This window comes from Beauveria bassiana (genome assembly GCF_000280675.1).
Source record: "Beauveria bassiana ARSEF 2860 unplaced genomic scaffold BBA_S00009, whole genome shotgun sequence".
NCBI classification, from domain to species: domain Eukaryota; kingdom Fungi; phylum Ascomycota; class Sordariomycetes; order Hypocreales; family Cordycipitaceae; genus Beauveria; species Beauveria bassiana.
Window position 1 is genome coordinate 590,310 of NW_007930844.1, and position 21,271 is coordinate 611,580.

Below are 21,271 nucleotides of genomic sequence, written 5' to 3' on the forward strand. Positions count from 1 at the left end.
CAGCATCCGAGCGCTTATCAACAACGTAGCGAGTGGCGGCATCAGCGTCGGAACGCTTATCCACGACATAGCGGGTGGCAGCATCAGCATCGGAGCGCTTGTCAACTACATAGCGAGTGGCGGCATCAGCGTCAGAACGCTTGTCAACTACATAGCGGGTGGCGGCGTCTGCGTCAGAGCGCTTATCCACGACATAGCGGGTGGCAGCATCAGCGTCGGAGCGAGCAACAACTTTATATGGTTAGACTCGAGCCATGGTGTCAAGTGAGGGTGTACACTGACCAGGTGCTGCAATGGCAGTCGCAGAGAGGGTGGCAATAATGCCAGCGACAAGAGTGGATTGGAAATGCATTTTTGCGGGATGAACAGTCGAATGGGATTGTAAACGGAGACTTCTTTAGCTCAGTGCTGGTATGCTGGAAGTATGCTGTAAGTGGACAAAGCACTTTGGTTATCGTATATGGGCTGTAAGTGAGCCGGTCGACTATATAGTATTGAGTGACGAATACCACCGCAATGGATCTGCATATCCTCTAACATCCGCATAGATACAAACAGCTAGATTGAGATGTCGATAAAGTGACTCAGTGTCACCTTCTCCCAGAAATGTCAACTTGCACCCAGTTCCACGAGGCAGATGGCTGTCAACCGTGCGCGCCATGACTTCTTCCTCTTGCTTGGCTCTTGGAGATCAGCCAATTAGATTACTGAACAAAAGTTGACTGCATTAAATGAGATTTTATCAGAGTGCTGTATCTTCCTCACAAACACGTACGTTACTGGCTCTGCACGTCAATGATGCTCGCTGTCATGCTTGCTCAGACACTCCCCCACCGTGACAGCAGCGGTCATCGTCCTTGTATTGAACACTACCTTTTGAATCGCATCATATCGTGAGTTTCTCTGAGAATCAAAGTGATTGGGTTCTTTGGCCAAAGTCAACATCAATTGTGGCTGTACTATCCCTGTGGCGCAGCCTGTCATCCTCTCAAGGCACACCCGGTGTGTGGTGACAAGCCCGCTGTCACCGTTCTTACACTGCGCAGATCATGGCCACTGCCGGTGACAGAACTCGAGGCCCCCATCGCCCAAAATACCATTTGACACAGAGTACTGGTAAGGATGGAATGACTGTGTCACGGAATATTCTGCCTGTTCGGGAGCTCCACTGCTGCTGCGGCTGGACATTGATCGGCGTAATCAGCTTGAACGATCAAACATGCGACGGAGCATGGCTGTCAAGCGCCACAGCACCCCGCAGTGGCCACTTAGTTGCCTCTTCCCAAGCATTTACACAGAAATTCGTAGAAACCAAGGTGTCGGCGCAAAGCTCTGGTCTGGAAACAAAAAATCTCGTTTGATCAGAGAGCCAGATGAAGTCAGAAGACGCAGGTACGCGGGCTTCAACGCCGACCATCACTGAAGAGCAAGACTGGAATGCAAAAGATTCCGATGGCCTGTTGAAGTCCAAAGAGCACGTTGAAAGACATGATGGCAATGAAGCTTCTCTCTTGCAGCGCAGAATTTCGGTCAAATATCACCTGGCCATCTTTAGCTTCTACATTTTGACCCTGCTTGGCATGGGGGTCCTTCTCGGCAGAAGCGGGAGAAGCTCGAAAAGGGCGATTCTATATTGTAAGCCAACACTTTCTGGGCTCAAATCTTGACCCTTCTGACACAAGCTATCCCAGCGCCGGCCAACGAGGCCCTAGAATACTATGTCGGGGAATTCTCGGACGGCAACGATCCACACGGCATGTATGTTGGGGAGCCTCGGCCCTCGCTCGAGAAGGCTTGGGAAGACCTATTGGGACGTGAGTCGAGCATGAATCTAGTCGCAGAGCTAGAATACTAAAACTTTTAGCCATGAATGTACGATTATCGCTGAAAGATGTTCAAGCGTTCAATCGTGAAGCGACAGCCGTTGGGCTATCAGACGGGAGTGGCTATGTCGGCACGTTGAATGTGTACCATGAGCTGCACTGTGTGGTAACTATTTCTTTTTTTTTTTCTGATTTTATATTTATTATATCTGACCATTCTACGATAGAGATGGCTTCATAAATACGTTTATCAAGACGAGTATTGGCCGGGCCTTGACGACGAGCAACGAAGAAAGAACAAGGTCCACAGTAGTAAGTACAACAGCAAAGATGGATGAACCAGGTCCAACCCAACTTTCTTTTCTTGCCTCGCAACAAAAAGCTGACTTTACTAGATCATTGTCTCGGCACCTTAAAGAGCTTTGCCATGTGTCATGGCGATGTCGGCATGGTCATCTACAGCTGGCAAAAAGACCGACTGAAGCCTGGCGCCAACGGCACAGGGCATACTTGCGTCAACTGGGACAAGATTTCACAATGGACAAAGGAACGAACAGTCGACATGTACAAACCAGGACTTCTTGTCCATCCACAGCATGGTGAGTTTGAGATTTTACTGCAGAAGCTTTCCGGAAATCTAGAAGCATATTGTGACTTATTCTCATGTCCCCAGGACCGGCATACTCTGAGAAGGAGAATGACAAAGAGCACATCAATGGAGCCCTTCACAATCACGGAAGCACGTAAGACTTGCCACATGGTGTGACGCGGCAGGCATTGGTGGCAAGGCTGGGGCCGAGAACCGGCGTGGAGTCTCGGCCCGGCCATGGCAACTCTTGTCAATCTGTGTAGTTATCCGCATGCTACATGCCGGGCCCGTTTTCAAAAAAACTCATGTCTTGAACGGGGTTTAGAATGATAATGACTCGGCGATATGCATATTAATTAAGCTCGTGCTCGACTCCACAGGATAACAGTACATGCGTAAACAAGCATATTATTAGAGGTGATGAGAGTAGTTTGGTAACAATGACAAGCCGACATGCATAACACCATCTGATATTGAAACTCCGAGTTTGTACCTATTTATCAATGCTAGGATCCGGAAGGGGCTAAAGCCGGCTCACAAGCCCATGCATCAGTCAGTCATACGGCAAAAGAAGACGCACTAAAATAAAGGGCAGGCTGACGGCATTTCGTTTATTCGGGGTGGCACCGCAGGGCCCCGTCCCCCGCATCCTTCCGAATAGTCGTTACGCATGGTGAAGAAACTCTAGCAATTCACGCAAATATACCTGCGTTGCACATGTTATCGGAGAAAAGAGAAAAGACCGGGGGAGAGAATTGCTTTGTCGTCACCGGGGAGCGCGGAAACTTCCTCAAAAGGAGAGACTCTTGCATAGGAACCCCGTTTTGTTGCCGATGATCACGATAGGTCCCCCCCATCTGCCGCCAACTGCCGTGAGACTGATTGTGATATTTTGATTGGCCAGTAATGCTCAAAACAAAGTAGCCCCGCCAATTGCGAAAACTATTGCTATTCCCCAAGGGGTATCCTTCCGACACGGTTGACTGGTTGACTAGTTGACTAGTTGACTTGGGTACTTGGGTATTACAACGGCAATGACGTTATGGAATCCAAACTGATGAGCCACTGCATCCTTGGTGTTGTTTATATTAATTAACACCACATAGATGCATCTATTGGTGCGTTCGCATGCATCGCGCAGCCAAGGCCTGACGGACAGCGGGGTACTCTGGTGCTCAGCTGGTGATGAGACCCTGGAGCGGGAATCGGTGCAGAGTCCCGAATGTCACTCACTTGCCCTTCCAGTATATATGTCTCCTACATACAGAGCCGTATAGCAGCTGAAACGATGTCGCCAGTGAGCTTTGGAATGGCGCAGGAAGCCTCCAGCTCCCCCGAAAACCCTCCACTCGCTCGTGCCAAGCACACCGCTGCATATCTGGGGCTTATGTACTTGCAAGGGCCTTTTCTGTCTGATATTAACATCTGATCTCAATGTGGCAACAAGAACGCGGGAGGGAGAAACTTTTGTACCACATCATCATCATCGTTATGTAACCCGATGCATACCAAGACACGCGTGTGCATTACAATCAGTAGATGGTGGTTGGTTCATCGGGCACGCACAGTGCCGAGCACCTTGTTTGGGAACAGAAGCGATCAGGGAGCGGCCTCGGCCAGTCTGGAGGGCGCCACAGCTTTGGGATTTGATGCACTACTCGATACAATACTATTCACAGTGATGCCCTGGTGCATGGTGCTATCCTTGTATGACAGAGGCTATCCTTGTACGACAGAGCTTGTGAAAAAAACAAGACAAGACTGCTCTGCCAATCATTGACCTGGTTTCTAGCCAGCCAGAGTAGCCAAGAGTGCCCAACCGGAGGGCATGCATGTCAGCCTGCCTTGGAGCGGATGAATTCAGAGGCTATCTGAGTGGACACCGCACTCGGATCATCCAGCCTCAATTGATGCTGCGGGGTGTGTATCAATCGCCGGGCTCACAGAGAGAAAGAGAGTGCCTATTCGATTATCACACCGGGGACCCCGTAGTCGGCTAGGGAAAAGGGATCTTATGGAAGGTCTAAGGATCCTTTGAGCGTGATCAATTTTTGCTTGTTTTGGCTCAATATTATAAAAAAAAAATCGCTACTGTCCAACATACTTGTATGCTTTTTCTTTTTTTTGTCAATCTGCCATGACATGATGCATAGTGCAGAAATTACAGACGCAGCTGCAAAACTCGAAGAGCAACGAAGACGAAACAGATTGGCCCAGCGACGACGTCGAGAAAGTGAGTTTTTTTTTTTTTTGTTTTTTTTTTCCCTGCCCATTGCCGCTATTTAATTTATAAATAAAAAAGGCAAATTCGCCACCTGGCATTTAAAAACCGCAAACACAAGACGGAAAAAAAAAAGTCTAATAAAATGGGAATTGCAAACACAGGACAAAGAAACCGGGCCGCCAGCATCACTTCAGTCAGCAACGACGTGCTGCCAATCATCTTATCCGAGGAGCAAGATCAACAATCGTCGTCTGAAAAGACTTGGGACTTTGGCGGAGTCGACAGTGTCTTTTTCGACGCCTCGCTCGAAGAGCAGGACGACATTACAGATCAATGTCTTGTCAACTCTCCTCCACCGAGCACCGACGCGCACGCGCACGCGCAGGTTCGTGCTGTGAACAAGGCGGAAGCTGCTGCAAAACCTACCGCTCTGGTAGACGGGTCAGAATCGAGTATTGCCAAAGGTCTTCTGAATGGACAGTTGGTCTCGACCGATGCCAATGGTAATTCTGCGAGCTTGGGGAGCTCTTCGCCCAGCCCGCTGCACCAGTTTCTGATGACACTGCAAAAAGGCGACGGAGGCAAGGCAAAAACTTTTTGATCTGTCCAGCAAAGCGAAACATAAATCTGACCATTTGCAGAATTATCTCAAGACTCTTGCAGTCGAATACTGGCCATGTTTCCGCAGCAGTCACACAATCATCGCTACGATGATATTATGGGCTGCAAACCGCAACAGTCCATGCACGCATCCGATTTTATGCAGCCGAGCCACAATACATCTGCCTGCTTCGGCACTACCGGCGCATCGTCAGCGACTACTACAGGTAGCCAGAGCTTCTCCTGGCCTCGATCCGAGTCGCGCCCGGGGACGGCCAGCCGCAGCGCGGATTCTTCTTCTTCCACCACCCAGGACGTCGTCTCCCTCGAGCGCATCCGCGAGTTTGTCGAGGACGCCGGCTACGAGAGCCTGGAAGCCATGATGGCGGCCTACTACAGCGCCAATCTCAGCGCCGGCGCAAATGCCCGACCGGCGCAGGCCGTGGGCCGTTCGCGGCGGCTGCGCAGCTTCCTCTCTGCCATTCATCGCAGCCACGTCGAGTGGGGTGAGCAGGAGCGCAACGCGTACAGGGAGGAGATTGTGCGCGCTGCCGAGGGTATTTATGCGGATGAACTGGCCAACATGGTGCATGGCGCCACGGAGACGAGCAGTAACAAGCTGCTGTCCATTGCTGGCTCGTCCAAGCCAACGGCGGAGACGAGCCGTGTCTACATTGCACATCGCATTCAAAATTTAATCTCGGATCCGGATATCCAAGATTTTATGCGAAAGGATCGAAAGGACTTGCAAGATACAGTAAGCATTATTCCCTTCTCCTTGCTGCGATAACTCGGTGTTGGCTGCTAATGACAGGAGCGCAGGTCGCAGACACATGGTCACTGATCACAAAGCTCATTCATAACACGGGACAATCGGCCCAGCAAAAGGCCTCGAATGCCTGCATAATATTGTACCTGCTCACATCACCTGCAGTCTAGTAAAAACCTGTGGTATTTCCAATTTGTTTGCCATGTGGACCAGTTGGCGACCTGATTCACCTCGCCGTACCAAGAACACACACAATACACAATTGCCTGCAGCAGAACAACGCGAAATCATTTTAAACAATTTTTTTACTTGCTTATTTGGGGCCTCAATAAAACTTGATAAATCAAAGGCACCATGAACTTTCTTGTCTTTTCTTTTCTTTTTTTTTTCTTTCTCTTCTCAAGTCGCACTCACTACCTTGATGCTGATGATGCGTCTGACTTTGTCAGGTTTTGAGATTCATTCTCCGTCTCACTTTGGTCGTCGTCTGTGTCTTCGCCAATGGTAAAGTAGCGATGAGTATCAGCGCTTTGCTCTGCCATTTGATACTTGAAACGCTGCCTGGCCGTGATCTTGGCCCTGCGCCAGACAAAGAATGCGAGCCCCGCGTACTCCAAGACAATGAATGCGGCTGCCAGGGACATTATGGCACGAGGATATCCCCTCATGGACATGCCGAGCAGCAGATTGCCTGATGCCGCGACCATGACGCCGCGACCTGTCCAGATGTGGCTGTATGAGATCCATGTACGCCGGTGAATCTTGACAAAGTCCATGTGATGCTTGTATCCCAGGTAGGACTGGACAAAGAGCACCCCGACAATGGTCAACCCGAGTATTTGGTGAGTTGTGTTGACCTTTTTCTGGAGTGAGACCCCGATGCCCATGCCAGCAAGTATCAGGATTGCGGCTGTCATTTGGATGATCCAATGATATTTGAATGATTTGGAGCTTCCTGATCTCATGGCCACAACGCCGCTGGGGATGAAGAGCAGGAATGCCGCAGCCATGAGAGTGCCATGGATATGGAGCGCCCGGTTATTGGAGGTCCATTCCTTCACAGCATTGACAATGCCACCAGCCAAAATATCAGGCTCTTCCGACGCGGCAAATTCTGCAACTCCGGGACGGATAAAGGGCACAGAGGGCAATTGGGGAACTCTGCTGGTGGCACGGTCCATGTTGACGTAGAATCGGCCCCAGCCTCCGTTCCCAGCGTGATGCTTGTGCATCTTCAAATGGGCATCATAGGTAAAGACGTCGAATTCTTGCACGTCATTCCACGCCCAGATGAGCGGCTGCGAGGTGGACGCTGCCGATATGCTTGTCCCGGGCCACTTGGTGCACGAGTAGCAGACCAGAGATACAAGCGCCGTGACGGTGCCGGCCGGAGAATCGTCCAGCCGCCAGTCGGATCTCAAGACGCGGAGATCGCCCCCGGCCAGGTCGCGCGGCGTGACCAGCGTTGGCTGAGAATGGCCCTTGGACACGCGCACGCTGACAATGGGGGGCTTGCCTGATGCTGGGTCTCCATAGACGATGAACATGAGGGAGCCCTTCATCTCAGAGCCGAATCCAATCGCCGACCAGCCCTTGGCCGAGTTGACTGTTCGGACATGAGAAAATGTGACGTAGACATTGTGCTCGTTGGTGGACTCGTTGCGGTGTGCGGTGAAGCTGCTGCAAAAGTCCACCTCGTTGACCTGATGGCCGAATTTGCAGAATTGTGCTGGCTCGGCAGCACAGAGTGCTGCCAAGAAACAGACAAGCAGAGTCGAGAATTTGAAACTGCTCGTCAAGATGTTGGTCTGCATCCTTTGAAAAGGGAAAGAATGCTGCAACAGTATAGACAAGGACAAGAAGTAGGCACGATGATTTGTGTGGGTAGAGTGATGGTATTCACAGTGTTATTCAAGCTTCATGCTTCACCCAAAATTTCATTTACAAAAAGTCTGTGATTGATTTCCAAGTTCCTGTACAGGCAACAGGCCTTGACGGATTACGCTGCCGCATTGTGGCTTGCATTTGCGCCGCTCAGCTGGGCGCGCCGCTGTGGGAACGCAAAACTACTGCGCGGATGCTGCTCTGTCACATAACCTGCTGCACGATACAGTGTAAGCATACATGTTTGGTTGTCACACCGATCCTGAGCCCTAGACAATGGTCACTGTGACGCTTTGTAGCGGAGTGATTGATAGCCGGCTGATGAAGCTTACTGATGAACGCCACTGGAATGGTGACACGAACGTGACCGTGCGTGTCCCATGCAGAGTCCATACGGCTAGAGAGGGGAGTCGGAGTCGGGATGAGGATTTCCAGGGCTAGAGGCATTGCCAAGAGAAGAAAAGAACCTATACAGGCAAATTTGGGTCCTGAAGTTGGTGTCGCGGGGGGGTAGTCGAGTTTGTCCCTGCTTAGTTGAGCGAACTTTGTCGGATTTGCGGCGACCGTATACTAAACGACAGAATTAATCGCCAACACTCTATTGCTCTGAAAAAGGGAGAAGAAAAAAACAGAAAAAAAAAAAAAAGAAAAAGAAAAAAGAAGACAATGAGACTGATAGCTTTGGCTGCTCTCTTGGCCTTTGGTCTTGCGTTGCCTGCCCAAGAAGCTCGCGTCACGGAAACGTCCTCGATACCTCGGGCTTGGAAGAAGCTACGGCCAGCAAGCGATGCTGCCAACATTCATTTACACATTGGAATTAAGCAGAAAGAGGATACATTGGATGAGTTGAAGCGACGGCTTATTGAAGGTATATTTGATTTGAAGGACTAAATGGCCTTTGACCTAGCTGACCTGTGTTTTTTTTTTTTTTTTAGTTGTCTGATCCAAGAAGCTCAAAATACGGCCATCATCTTCATCGAAGAGAACTACGAAACCTCTTCAAGTCTCCTGACGAGGCTATAGAGATTATCGAAGCTTGGCTTGTGTCCCACAACATTACCCAATTTACAGCATCTGCTGGCAGCGGCTGGGTCACAGCGTCGTTGCCCATTCGGCAGGTGGAAGACTTGCTACAATGCCGTTACTATGAGTTTGAAAACGTCCACGACGGCACAGTCTTGGTCCGAACCACAGACTGGTCAATCCCGGAGCGCGTTGCGGCCTACATTGATGTAATTCAGCCCACCAACTCCTTCTTTCGCCCAAAGCCCTCGAGCCGGTACGGAGGGCCCCCGCCGCCAGACTGGGAGCAGGAGGGACGGATGCCCACGTATGCCGAGCTGGTGGAAGAGGACATTCTCGACAGAGGCCATCTCGACACCCCGACGATAGACGAGCTCCCGGAGAACCCGACGGTAGACGACGCCTGCAACAGGCTCGCCATCACGCCGGTATGCATGAGAGTCCTCTACGGCACTCTTTCATACAGGCCCCAGTCCACGGCCACCAACAGCATGGGCGTCGTCAACTTTTTGGGCAACAATAACAACCGGTCCGACATTCGCCGTTTTCTCGAAAAATACCGACCAGACGCCGCGGCCGCCGGCGCCGCCGAAAGCTTTGAGACGGTGCTGCTCGCGGGCGCCCAAGACCAGCAGACGCCCAACACGGAGGAGCAGTTTGCTCGCCACATGGGCCTGGAAGGCGCCCTGGACGTCGAAACCATTCTCGGCATCGGCCACCCGACGCCGCTCAAGACGTGGAACGTCGGCGGCCAGCCCCCATTTCAAGCCAGCGCCAACAAGGTGCACAATGCCAATGAGCCGTACATGGAATGGCTGAGTCATTTGCTTGAGCAAGACGACAACGGCGACTTGCCGTCGGTCGTTTCCGTGTCGTATGCGGACGAGGAGCAGACGGTGCCCGAGGCGTACGCAAAGCGAGTCTGCGCCGCTTTTGCGCAGCTGGGCGCCCGGGGCGTCAGTGTCATTGTGGCGTCCGGGGACGAAGGGGTGGGAAAGGACGGCACCTGCGTGTCGAATGACGGCAAGAATACGAGGCGGTTTATGCCAGCGTTTCCGGCGTCGTGCCCGTTTGTTACGGCGGTGGGCGCGACGAGACATTTTCATCCCGTCATGGCTGCCTTTGATGGACGATCTGATTTTGTCACTGGTACGTTTTTCACTCTCACGTCCGAATTGGAAATCATTCTTCATGTGGCACATTATTTCCAACTAACCATTTTCTTTTTTTTTTTTCTTTTTTTTCTTTTTTTTAGGCAGCGGCTTTAGCAACTACTTTAAACGCCCGTCCTACCAAGATGCAGCCGTAGAAGCATATCTCAAAAGCATCGGACAACTTCACGCAGGCCTGTACAATGCCCACGGGCGGGCCATCCCAGACATTTCCGCCCAGGGCTATCATTACGCCATGATTTACAATGGCAGTTCGAACCTCATGGACGGGACCAGCGGCTCGGCGCCGGCAGTGGCCGCCATCATTGCCTTGCTCAACGACGCGCTCGTGGCGGAAAAGAAGCCGCCGCTCGGATTCTTGAATCCGTGGCTTTACTCTGCCAAGTCGGGCTTGCGCGACGTCACTCACGGCGCGGCAACGGGCTGCAACACCACTGGCTTTCCAGCTGCCGTTGGCTGGGATGCCGCAACGGGCTTGGGGACACCGGTACGTCTTTATACTTTTTTTTTTTTTTTTTGCAGAAAGTGGTTCAAGATATCAAGTAACTGACATGTTTGAAGTGGTTCCCGGAACTGAAGGATTTGGCCCTTTCGAGAGCGTTTCGTTGGAATCATCCTTGGTATATTGTATAGTGGAAGAATGATACAATAGTCTGCGTAAATTTAAATGATTAAATGGCCTTGAATGACTCTTGCAAAGTCTTTTACATTAGATTTCTACGTTGTGTCTTGGTATCGTCCATCTTTTCACGCTGTACCTTGATATATCTGTATTACTTCTCATACAGACGCCTATAGCAGTGCGTCGTCATCAGCTTCCAGTCTTGCAGTCCTACAGCACTACACCCACTATAAGACGTACACGTCGCGATTCGTAGCAGCAGTTCACCGCAACAGGGAAAAAAAAGCAGTTTATTTAAACATGATGACTCAGACTTTGCAAATAATTAATGGTGGTGGTCTTGATCCTTGTAAGCATATCCTATAAAATGTTAGCAATGGAAGCTTTCATTCTGAAATCGGCACTTCTGCACACCTTTTGTTGGGTGAATCAGCCAGCCGGGCTTCATCATGTCTACGCTTCGCTTCTTGGTCCAATCATCCAGCTTCTTCCAGTTGGCACACTGGTGTGTGGTTGAGTTTGCAATGGGAACCATGCGATCTTCAGTCCACTGATACGTAATGATGCCGATATCTGCAAGACACATGACGGATTGTCGAAGGAAATCAAAGCAGTGCTCTGATACAGTGGTCAGCAGCTATTACAGTTTGGATGGAAAAGATATATATATATATATATACTGGCGTACCTTTGTGCAGGCGATCTGCTTCAGCTTGTGCGGGTGTCTGATTCTTGCGGTATACCTCTGGATATGTATACTGCCAGAGTCGCTTCTAAAAAAACGAGAATTGGGCTTATTAGTCGTCAAAGTTTCCTGGCAATGATGATTGCACACTTACAATGCAGTGCAGCTGATGATACACGTTGAGCGTTCCAAGATAACCCCGGCCTTCGGGGTCGGCGACTGCAATGTCTTGACGGCCAAGTTTGGCAATGATTTCAGGCTCAATAATGATGTTTTCATCTTTGCAACCGTCAGAATAAAATCTCTCAAAATCGAGTAGATTGTCGATTTTAGTAAAGGTTTGTAAAAAAAAACGTACAGTTGATGAGGTCATGCCAATTCTGATCAATCTCATCCCGAGGATAACCAGAAAATGGCCCATGCGAGAAGCTGTTTTCGACAAAGGTATGCTCGGACCACTCCAGAACCCCAGAAGCCGGAGCTATTCCAAAGTCAACACACTACCTTTTGCCATCAGGGTTATGCGTTTTGAGGGGTCACTTACTCTGGATGAGCTGCAGCCCGTGCTTGCGCAACTTGGCCAGTTCCGCCCGCATGCTCAAGACCGTGCCGAGATAAAAGGCCAAGATAAATAGGTGAATGGTAAAGAAGCCAACCCACCATCGCTTTTGAGAAGATTTCCTGGATCGCACATTACGAATCTCTTCTTCGTCGAGGAAGGACGAGTCGCCGCTCTCTGACCCGTCCACGGTTTTGCCGCGTGTTACAGCGGCCTTTTCCATGGCGGCCCGGTCAAAGAGAAAAGGAAGCTTCTTCTTTGCAAATAACATGGTTTCTTGAGAGTCGAATAATTAGTCAAGACGAAACTGGATTGGACCTGGAAGGAGGAATTCTTCCCAAGAGACCGTACAGAGTGAGCTTGGAAGTGTCTATGGATTCGCCAAATGGATGCAGGCCGGCCAGACAGACCAAAGTGTGAGACTGGTTGCGCTGCGAGATTGGGGCTTCAGGACACTGGTAACTGGAAAAGGGCTGTGACGGTGCGTGGTAGTGCTTCAGGTGGCTGGCTGAGGGGGGGTGCCAGTGACTTGGGTGGCATGACAGCTGAATGGGTGGCTATCATGTCACTTATGACCTAGGTACCAGTAGAGTTACAGGGCATCCGTGCAGCAAAGCCCCCGTAGCTATAGCGGATTATGATTAATTGTTTCCCACTAGAAATGGCGATTTGCGGGCAGTAGGTCCCTAATGCATGCGGCTCACCCCCCCCCCCCCTCTACACCCACTGTAGTTTCCTACCGCCTCTGGTGATGGCAACACTGGGGGATATCGAGCTCAGCCCAATGGTAGAAGCGACTCTAGATTTGGAGCAACAAGCACCAAGGAGCCAATTTCTCTATTTTTTTTTTCTTTTCCCAGAAGAAAAAGTCATCAAGATACCATGTCCAAGTACTGGCCGCTTCTTCTCTTACCCACCAGCAGATTCTTCCAGGGCAGTGTCGGCTTGTCGAAACAACCGCTACATATCCTAAAAGAGCATCATCCCGCTCCAGACGACTGGACGAGGATAGGCCAAGCTGACCCAGACTACCATTTCCCGCTGCACATTGGCGTCAAACACGGCAACTTTGCCGGTCTGGAGAAGCGCCTTTTCGAAATCTCAGACCCTTTGCATCATAGCTATGGGACGCATCTGTCGGCCGAGCAGGTAGATGCTTTTATCGCGCCGACGGATGAAGCACTAGCAAAGCTTCATGCTTGGCTGGGAGCTCACGGCATTGGTCGTCATCAGCTGCAATACAGCCCGGCAAAGGATTGGGTTAGCATACCGAATATGACAGTCTCAGTGGCAGAATCACTACTCAAGGCGAATTATCACTTGTACCGCCGTGATGGGTCAGATGTCATTCGGTCAGAGCAGTGGTCTCTGCCGGCTGATGTACACGACATCATCGATACAATACATCCTACGAATGCCTTTTTCAGTATTCGCGGCAGGGACTCCAATGAGACAAACCATCTAAAGCGGCCCACAGAGTCTCTGAATGACTATGCAAAAGATGTTCCAGATGGCCTCGCGATTTTAAACGGAATCGACATCGCCAACCCTCCCCTGGATATAACCCCAGAACAAGCTTGCAACACCACCGCAATCACACCGCTGTGCTTGCGCGTCCTCTACGGCACTCTGAATTACACAGCGCAAGCGACCGAGAAAAACAAAATGGCGCTGTGCAATTTCGCTGGCGAATTCAACAACCGGACAGACGCCAGACAATTCCTCCAGACCTACCGCCCCGACGCCGCCGCCGCAGCTGATACCTTTGGCATCACCGAGATTGCCGGCGGCGTGAACCGCCAGTCACCGTCGACGCAGGAGCAGCTCGATAACGGCCATGGCAAAGAAGGCGGTCTAGATGCGCAGGTTCTCTTGGGCATGGGCCATCCGACACCTCTGATGACGTACACGGTCGGGGGTCCTCTGCCCGCGTTCGCGCCCGACCCGTCGGCGCCGGTCAACGACAACGAGCCGTTCTTGCGGCTCATCACCTGGCTGCTGGCGCAGCGCGACAACAACAACCTGCCCGCCGTGCTGAGCATCTCGTACGCCGACACCGAGTACACGGTGCCGCCGTCGTATGCGCGGCGCGTGTGCCAGGGCTTTGCGCAGCTCGGCGCGCGCGGCGTCAGCGTGCTCTTTGGCTCGGGCGACTGGGGCGTCGGCAAGCCCGCGCAGTGCCACGACCGAGCCATCATCAGCGGCCATCCTCGTCAGCGTACACGCTTTGCGGCGCGCTTTCCGGATAGCTGCCCGTACGTGACCTCGGTGGCGGCGACTAGGGGCGTGAGCCCGCAGGTGGTTGGGTACAATGAAAAGAACCATTTTGTGAGCGGCGGCGGGTTCAGCGAGTACTTTGCGCGGCCAAAGTACCAGGATGCAGCGGTCGCGCGGTACCTGGAGAAGCTGGGCGGCCGGCACGGGGGCCTCTATAACGCAAAAGGCAGGGCGTATCCTGATGTGGCGGCCATGGGGTACCGGATCGTGACGATTTGGAACGGCAAGACAAAGGTGGTGGACGGGACGAGCGCGTCGGCGCCCATTTTCGCGGGCATTGTGGCGTTGCTCAACGACGCTCGACTAGCACGAGGAAAGCCAGCGCTTGGCTTTTTGAATCCGTGGATCTACTCGACAGCTTCGCGGGGGGGCGGCTTCATGGATGTTGTCCATGGGAGCACGTTTGGCTGCAATACGACGGGATTCCCGGCAATGGAAGGCTGGGACATGGCCAGCGGGTTTGGCACGCCGGTGAGTTAACATTATGAAAAAAAAGGCCTCGACTTTTTTTTTATTTTTAACTCTGTAGACGAATACTAAATTTTTTGTTGTTGACTAGTGGTTTCCAAAGCTCAAAGAGTTGGCAACGCAGGATGAAAAGCCAGTTCCAAAACTGCCATCTGATAAGCCGTGGTATATACCCTCGTGGCTTTAGCACCACCATCACTTTGACATGCAAGAATACCAGTCTGATTTTTTTTTTTTTTTTTTCATCTCAAACAATTACCACAAATAAAAACTATTCAGTTCATGAGCTCCATCTAGTGGATAGTCTCCTTCACTTTTTTTCATGAATTCGTGTTGCCTCTTACAAGATGGTTTCTAGTGTACTTTGGATGCCCGCGGGTCTGTAGTGGTAGTGGTGTCCCAAAACAGATGGTAGATGGGAAATGTTGCCCTGTGATTGGCCAGCTGTTAGTGACGTTATGCACTGTCACGGTGACAACTTACAAGTCACGGCAGTCAAAAACGGACGCCCCCCTCCAGTTCCTAGAAACACGCCGTGGCAGGGCAGAGGCTGTGGCTGTGCTAGTGAGCTTTCACTCGAGTCTTTTGACTTTCTTTGGTGTTTCCATCCCTCCAGGCAAGCGGTGCACCCGAATCTCTACGCCAATCGCCCTGTCCCAATTCGTGCGTACAGTTGAAGACAGCCTCGCCTCTAGTTTACAATTTTCCCATCCCATTCGTTAACTTATTGATTCTCTCAGTCGCGAATGCTACAACGACAATGGCGGCCACTTTTCAGTACGCAAAGCAGTATAGCTGGTCAAAGATTAAGCGTGCCAGGCAGGCAGCAGCACCATTCCGTCCAGTCCCTCTTCTCGACGGCGACGACGACCAAGACGAACGCGGCTCGAGCCAAGGTCTGCTAGAAAAAGGCTCAGCAGGCAGACAGCCGCAGCAAACAGCTCCAAGGTCGCTGTGGCGAGATTCAACATTCTTACTATTTCACGCTGCTTTGTTGGCCTTGTATCTGCTGGTACTGGGTCTAGTCGCGGCGGGCAAACGCCCGTCGTCTTGTTGCGCCGGAGCACCCGGAGTGCCGTATTGTAAGTAGATTCCCACACGAAAAAAAAGGAACGGAAGAAAAAGACCTGACGATTTGGAATATGCTGAATTTATTTATTGATTTTTTCTTTGCAGCGCCGGCAGCAAAAGTCATCGAGTGGAAGGATACGAAATTCACCCTCGAAGACCATATACAAGACCTGAGCATATACTCTGGCGCGCCCTCACCAGAGCTCGACAAAGCCTGGCATGACTTGTTAAACAGTATGTTCCCCATCCCTGCGCTGGAATATCCCACCATTTAAGTTTTATTCTTGCCAGGCCAGAATGTGCGGATTGAAGCCGAATATTTTAAACATCATGGTCGTGAAAAAATCGGCGTCGCCGTACCCGGAAGCGACGACTACATTGGCACGTTAAACGTCTTTCACGAGCTGCACTGCATAAAACGACTACACCAATTCATGTACACGGATTACTATTTCCCAGATTTCACCGAGCATCAATTAGATATGAACAGACTACACAACGGTGAGCTCGTGTCCCCCAACTCCATTTAGTTATACCGGAAAAGGCTGCTAACCAGCGGGCTCATTGTCCGAAAAAGAACACTGCCTCGACTTTTTACGGCAGTCTGCCATGTGTCATGGCGATGTCGGCTTAATCACCTACATCTGGAGGCAAGATAGCCGGCTGCCAGTGGTCAACTCGACGTCGCATCAGTGCGTCAACTGGGCCAAGCTCTATGGTTGGAGCCAAGACCGCGCCGTTGATATGCTCAAGCCCGGGTGGTTGGTCCATCCGACAAAGGGTAAGTGGGCAGTCGTTTACATTTGAAAAGATGAGGCTGGGATGCTAATCAGATTTGTTTTGCTCTCAGGGGTGGTATATCCAGACGGTGAAGGAGACCGGATCGGTGCGATTGACAAAGAATTACACCACTAATTGGGGCAAGTTTCAATGGTTGTGTTTATAGATTGATTAAAATGAAGCTTTTAATCATCGAACGGGATTCTCTCATCATTAAACGCCAAGTTTTCATCCACTATGGTCTCTTACTTACATATGGACTGTTCAATATTTGTCCACGATTAAATCCTTGAGAAAAAGCCACGTAAATAGCTGCAGAATTCCTCATGCACTGTAAACCAATGACTGTCAAGGCTGTCAAGGCTGTCATGCAATCACAACCCACACAGTCGCATGACACAGGCTGGCCTTGTGCAGCTTAGCAGCGACACACCTACAGCGGAAGCCAGACTGCTGCTGCACCCGCCAAATCCAGTCTGCACAGCTTGTTTGATCTTGTAGTGCAAGGAGCAGTTGTCGGCGTCTCCAGCCCTCTTTTACATATCTAAAATCGAAGAAAAAAGGCAAAATGTCTGTCCACAGAGAAACGTCCAGCACAGACAGTGACGAGACAAGAGTCGAAGCGCTGGCCGCATCAGACGTCGCAGATCCCCCGGCCTCTTTGGACACTTTTGTGCCATTTACCGATATACCGGCTTGTCAAGGCCAAATCATTACATTTCGAGCGGCCATTGTCGGAATTCTTTGCGGCGTCCTCGTCAATGCATCCAACATTTACATTGGTCTCCGGGCCGGCTGGACCACCTCGGCCAATGTCCTAGGCGTGCGTACTCTTTGTCGCGCCTTTTGGGAGATACAGTGACTGATATACAGCTCTCTCCAGGCCATTGTCAGCTTTGCTGTTTTAAAACGCACCTCTTCCTCTTTTGGTCCGCACGAGAATAACATTGCGCAAACCATGGCGACGGCCTCTGGCGGCATGTCCAACGTCTTCATCTCGGGCATCCCCGCGCTCTACCAGCTCAATCTCCTCACGACGCCCGCCAAGGACTTTATCCGTCTCGTCATTCTCACCACCATCGGAGGCTATTTCGGTCTCCTCTCCATCGTTCCCTGTAAGTCTCTGGCCTTTTCCAAATTCGAAGCATGAATTAGCCTTCTCACATCTTTGAGCAAGTGCGCAAGTTCTTCATCCACAAGGCGGCGCGAGACTTGAATCTCGTTTTCCCCTCGTCCTTTGCGACGGCGGCAACAATTCGCAGCATGCACTCGGCGGCCGGCGGGGAGAAGCTGGCTCGCGATAAGATGAAATGGACCGTAATTGCTTTTGTAGCGGCCATGGTGCTACGAGTCGCCTCTGTGTTTCTGCCAAATGTTCTCTGGGTGAGCATCACAGTACCTTATACCCCCCTCAAGAATTATGCCTGACTTGGTGCATACAGAACTGGCATATATTTACCTGGGTTGCGCATGCCCGACTGCCCGACCGCATTACGAGATTTGCCATTGCGGCAGAGAGCTGGGGCTGGGTTCTAGAATGGTCACCAGCAATGATTGGTTCTGGGTTTCTCGTTGATTTTGGCGTTGCCTGTTCCTTCTTTGCCGGCGCCCTCTTTGCCTGGTACGCAGCATGTCGCGCCCAGAATACACAGTCTTGCACATAACAAGCTAATATCGCAACAGGGGCCTGCTAGGACCGTACCTGGTATCTGTTGACTTGGCTTTCGGCGAGTCCTCAAACAGCACAGACGCAGCGTTGCCGGGTCTCGCATCTTACACGGCCATGTCGAATACGTATTCTACCGCAGAGTATCCAAGCCCTCGATACTGGTTGTTGTGGCCTGGTGTCGCCTGCACTCTCGCCGTGGCGTTTTTAGGTATGACAGCTCGAATGCGCTCCCCCAGCAAGTAGGCAACATCATTAATGTAAATCGCAGAGCTTCTGTGTCAGTCGAACAAGATCTGGAAACTCATCTATACTGCGATAACGGGCCTACTACAGCCACTCCTACGCCGACGCGGTACTACTTCGTTTCAGTACGCGGCTGTCGACCAGGACCCCGATCGGACAAATGAGAAGCCAGTACCAAATAACGATATCGAGTTATGGATGTGGCTTCCGGGCTTGATCGTCGTTATAATTGTGGCTCTATTCATCTTGTTCTTTCAGTTCGGCATGCCGCTCCTCGAGGCAGTCATAGCCTTGGTCCTGTCGCTGTCTCTGACCTTGATTGCCATCCAAGCCACAGGAGCTACTGGTACGTGCAATTACCATGCCATTCGACTTACCGGTCGATTGTCGTTCAATATTTAACTCCTGTTCAGATACGACTCCAATCAATGCCATTTCAAAAGTCTCACAAATAGCGCTCGGCACCATTACGCGAGCCTCGGGAGCATCCGTCGAGGCAGCTCAGCGGCTGAACTTGGTAGGCGCCAGCATTACCAACATTGGCGCATGCCAAGGCTGTGGTATGATGCTCAATTTTCGTCCATGGAGACTGCGGGCAATCACAAAGCTAACTTGTTGAAAGACCTCATGGGTGACTTTCGTGTTGGCTTCTTGCTCGGCACTCCAGCGCACCTCCAGTACGCCACTCAGCTCCTGGGCACCCTCGTCGCATCCCTCGTCGCGCCCGCCATCTTCCTTCTCTTCGCCACAGCCTACCCATGCATCATCACGGGCGACGCAAGCACCTGCGACTTTCCCGCGCCAACAGTGGCGGCTTGGCGAGCAGTCGCCGTCGTTGCCAGCACCCCAAATCCCTCGATTCCTCTCTCTAGCGTTTACGTGTCCATCCTCTTGGCGGCCATTTCCAGCGTTTTGGTCGTTGCAAAGCACGTCCTCTGCAGCTCGGGCTATGCCTGGACCAAGCCCTATTGGCCCAACATGATGATCTTTGGGCTGGCTTTTACGCTTCCCAATGCGCAGACGGCGACGACTATGATGATTGGCGGCGTGGTGGCGGCAATATGGCGAATCAAGAGCGTCAAGCGGTTCGAGATGTATGCGTTTGGAGTGGCTGCTGGGTTTGTCGCTGGCGAAGGTATTGGCGGCACAATCAACTGCGCTTTGTCCATATTAGGCCTTGCATAGCTCAGAGACGTGACAAACACATCTTACTCTTGATGCGCTGTAATCGTATTGATTCATTGCGCTCCTTTTAGATTTTGACAGTCAGCTGCTTGATGTTTATCACCCCATTTGTAATGATACGATAATGGTGTGTGGATGATGGTGTTTGTGCAAGATGTGGGTGCCTCACATCCTTACCTTAGGTATGTTTGGTGGCAGTTGTAGCAACTACAATGGTCAAACGACAGCCAACCAGCCCACTGTACCTTGCCAGAGAGCTTCATGATTACCTTCTTGACAATGCCCGATGCCCTTCTGCCTTTCGAATATTTTTCCTTCTTTGGTTGAATACAGACAATCAGAATTTTCTCCGGCAAATGTTACTTGCTATAGACCGACAAATAGTTATCCGAGCTGCTCCGCAGCATTGCTATGCAGACTAGACGGGTTAGAGCGACCAACTCGGCACTGGTGCTGAAAAGGAGGCTTTCGACATTGAAAGCAACACCAAGATTCATGACAATAAATTCACGCTTAGAAATCCGTTTGCTGGCGCGTCTCAAGCCAAATTCGAAAGCAACTGTGCATGACCCGCGCCCTCAGTCGACTCATTCGCTCTTCATCACCATTCTTTCGTAGACGTATATATATATATATATATATAACCCGCCCTGCCAACGCCCGTCCACCCCATCTATCATCATCATCATCATCATCATCCACTTTACTTCTCTGCCAAATTGCATTCACCATGGCCACCCGCATGACAATGTACACGCCCACCAACCCCTCCGGCACCACCACCATCATCACCACTTCTTCCTCTTATTCTTCCCCCCTCGCCTTCACCGCCAAAGAAGCCGCCATCCTCACACCTTTTCAGAAACGCGTCTTTCATCTCCTCAAGCAGATTCCCGCCGGCCGCGTCACCACCTACGGCAGCATCGCCCGCGCCCTGCGCACCTCGCCCCGCGCCGTCGGCAACGCCCTGCGCAACAACGTCTTTGCGCCGCGCATCCCCTGCCACCGCTGCGTTGCCAGCACCGGCTACGTCAACGGCTACGACGGCGAGGTGATTGAAAAGGCCACGTTTGCGCGACAGCGCGGGGGAGGACGCGACGAGGAGCACATCACGGGCAAGGCGTCGCAGAGCAGAGCCGGCAGGGTCAAGGCCGGCAGGAACAACGAGAGGGCGCAGCCTCCCTCGGGGACGAATATTCAGCGCAAGCTCGACTTGCTCAGGACCGAGGGCGTCTCGTTTGATGACAAGGGCATGCTGATGAACAAGTACAAGGTATTGTTTGACGGGCCGTGGCATGTCCTAGTTGAATAAAACTTGTCACATCATGTCTTGCCTCATCATAATGCATCAAACGTCTTGTAATACAGCTTTTGGGAACAGTTCATTTAGGTAATTTCAGTACAAATCAAAATTTGCCTGCACATGTAATGACGGTTTGTGTTCCCGACACCAGAGAAGGCTTCGCCCATGGCGCAGCCCCCAGAATAAAGATGATACAAAGAAATAAAAACGACTGTATGCTGAAAAGAATGCGCAAAAAAGTAACAATACCCTTTTCGGGGTAGCCGCCCAACCTTTTAATAAAGACACAGCAAACCACAAAAGATGTTGCGCGTATGGCGCTTGT

General features: G+C 51.3%; 10 protein-coding genes across 10 annotated transcripts in view; 7 read left to right on the plus strand and 3 right to left on the minus strand.

Annotated features, from left to right (window-relative positions):
• The window catches only part of BBA_04183 (fungal specific transcription factor), a gene marked incomplete at both ends in the record, with an annotated part of 3,302 nt that extends 2,950 nt beyond the window's left edge, over positions 1 to 352 (minus strand). Inside the window, 2 exons of the mRNA XM_008599280.1 lie at positions 26 to 231; positions 283 to 352. Coding sequence (XP_008597502.1) covers positions 26 to 231; positions 283 to 352 — 276 coding nt within the window. The remainder of the gene's footprint in view (positions 1 to 25; positions 232 to 282) is intronic.
• Positions 353 to 1,373: 1,021 nt separating this feature from the next.
• BBA_04184 (uncharacterized protein) lies at positions 1,374 to 2,570 on the plus strand (the record flags this gene model as incomplete). Its single annotated transcript, XM_008599281.1, has 6 exons — positions 1,374 to 1,635; positions 1,692 to 1,814; positions 1,865 to 1,989; positions 2,051 to 2,135; positions 2,219 to 2,422; positions 2,497 to 2,570. The coding sequence occupies 6 exons, from the start codon at positions 1,374 to 1,376 to the stop codon at positions 2,568 to 2,570; spliced, it is 873 nt and encodes a 290-aa protein (XP_008597503.1).
• Positions 2,571 to 4,778: 2,208 nt separating this feature from the next.
• On the plus strand, positions 4,779 to 6,230 carry BBA_04185 (uncharacterized protein; the record flags this gene model as incomplete). The annotated part of the gene is made up of 3 exons (XM_008599282.1): positions 4,779 to 5,139; positions 5,278 to 5,993; positions 6,171 to 6,230. 3 exons carry the CDS (start codon positions 4,779 to 4,781, stop codon positions 6,228 to 6,230), a joined length of 1,137 nt encoding a protein of 378 aa, XP_008597504.1.
• Positions 6,231 to 6,418: 188 nt separating this feature from the next.
• Positions 6,419 to 7,819, minus strand: BBA_04186 (cellobiose dehydrogenase; the record flags this gene model as incomplete). The annotated part of the gene is made up of 1 exon (XM_008599283.1): positions 6,419 to 7,819. The coding sequence occupies one exon, from the start codon at positions 7,817 to 7,819 to the stop codon at positions 6,419 to 6,421; it is 1,401 nt and encodes a 466-aa protein (XP_008597505.1).
• A 736-nt stretch (positions 7,820 to 8,555) lies between these two features.
• On the plus strand, positions 8,556 to 10,717 carry BBA_04187 (Peptidase S8/S53, subtilisin/kexin/sedolisin; the record flags this gene model as incomplete). Its single annotated transcript, XM_008599284.1, has 4 exons — positions 8,556 to 8,757; positions 8,913 to 10,061; positions 10,168 to 10,571; positions 10,646 to 10,717. The coding sequence occupies 4 exons, from the start codon at positions 8,556 to 8,558 to the stop codon at positions 10,715 to 10,717; spliced, it is 1,827 nt and encodes a 608-aa protein (XP_008597506.1).
• A 314-nt stretch (positions 10,718 to 11,031) lies between these two features.
• Positions 11,032 to 12,221, minus strand: BBA_04188 (tat pathway signal sequence; the record flags this gene model as incomplete). Its single annotated transcript, XM_008599285.1, has 6 exons — positions 11,032 to 11,066; positions 11,121 to 11,324; positions 11,395 to 11,479; positions 11,546 to 11,670; positions 11,750 to 11,872; positions 11,936 to 12,221. 6 exons carry the CDS (start codon positions 12,219 to 12,221, stop codon positions 11,032 to 11,034), a joined length of 858 nt encoding a protein of 285 aa, XP_008597507.1.
• Positions 12,222 to 12,832: 611 nt separating this feature from the next.
• On the plus strand, positions 12,833 to 14,707 carry BBA_04189 (Peptidase S8/S53, subtilisin/kexin/sedolisin; the record flags this gene model as incomplete). The annotated part of the gene is made up of 1 exon (XM_008599286.1): positions 12,833 to 14,707. One exon carries the CDS (start codon positions 12,833 to 12,835, stop codon positions 14,705 to 14,707), a length of 1,875 nt encoding a protein of 624 aa, XP_008597508.1.
• A 748-nt stretch (positions 14,708 to 15,455) lies between these two features.
• Positions 15,456 to 16,681, plus strand: BBA_04190 (tat pathway signal sequence; the record flags this gene model as incomplete). The annotated part of the gene is made up of 5 exons (XM_008599287.1): positions 15,456 to 15,777; positions 15,872 to 16,000; positions 16,058 to 16,267; positions 16,344 to 16,547; positions 16,617 to 16,681. 5 exons carry the CDS (start codon positions 15,456 to 15,458, stop codon positions 16,679 to 16,681), a joined length of 930 nt encoding a protein of 309 aa, XP_008597509.1.
• A 433-nt stretch (positions 16,682 to 17,114) lies between these two features.
• On the plus strand, positions 17,115 to 19,643 carry BBA_04191 (oligopeptide transporter; the record flags this gene model as incomplete). The annotated part of the gene is made up of 8 exons (XM_008599288.1): positions 17,115 to 17,369; positions 17,430 to 17,661; positions 17,724 to 17,929; positions 17,989 to 18,167; positions 18,230 to 18,423; positions 18,484 to 18,804; positions 18,872 to 19,018; positions 19,081 to 19,643. 8 exons carry the CDS (start codon positions 17,115 to 17,117, stop codon positions 19,641 to 19,643), a joined length of 2,097 nt encoding a protein of 698 aa, XP_008597510.1.
• Positions 19,644 to 20,373: 730 nt separating this feature from the next.
• BBA_04192 (RING-2 protein) lies at positions 20,374 to 20,955 on the plus strand (the record flags this gene model as incomplete). Its single annotated transcript, XM_008599289.1, has 1 exon — positions 20,374 to 20,955. The coding sequence occupies one exon, from the start codon at positions 20,374 to 20,376 to the stop codon at positions 20,953 to 20,955; it is 582 nt and encodes a 193-aa protein (XP_008597511.1).
• Positions 20,956 to 21,271: the final 316 nt, after the last annotated feature.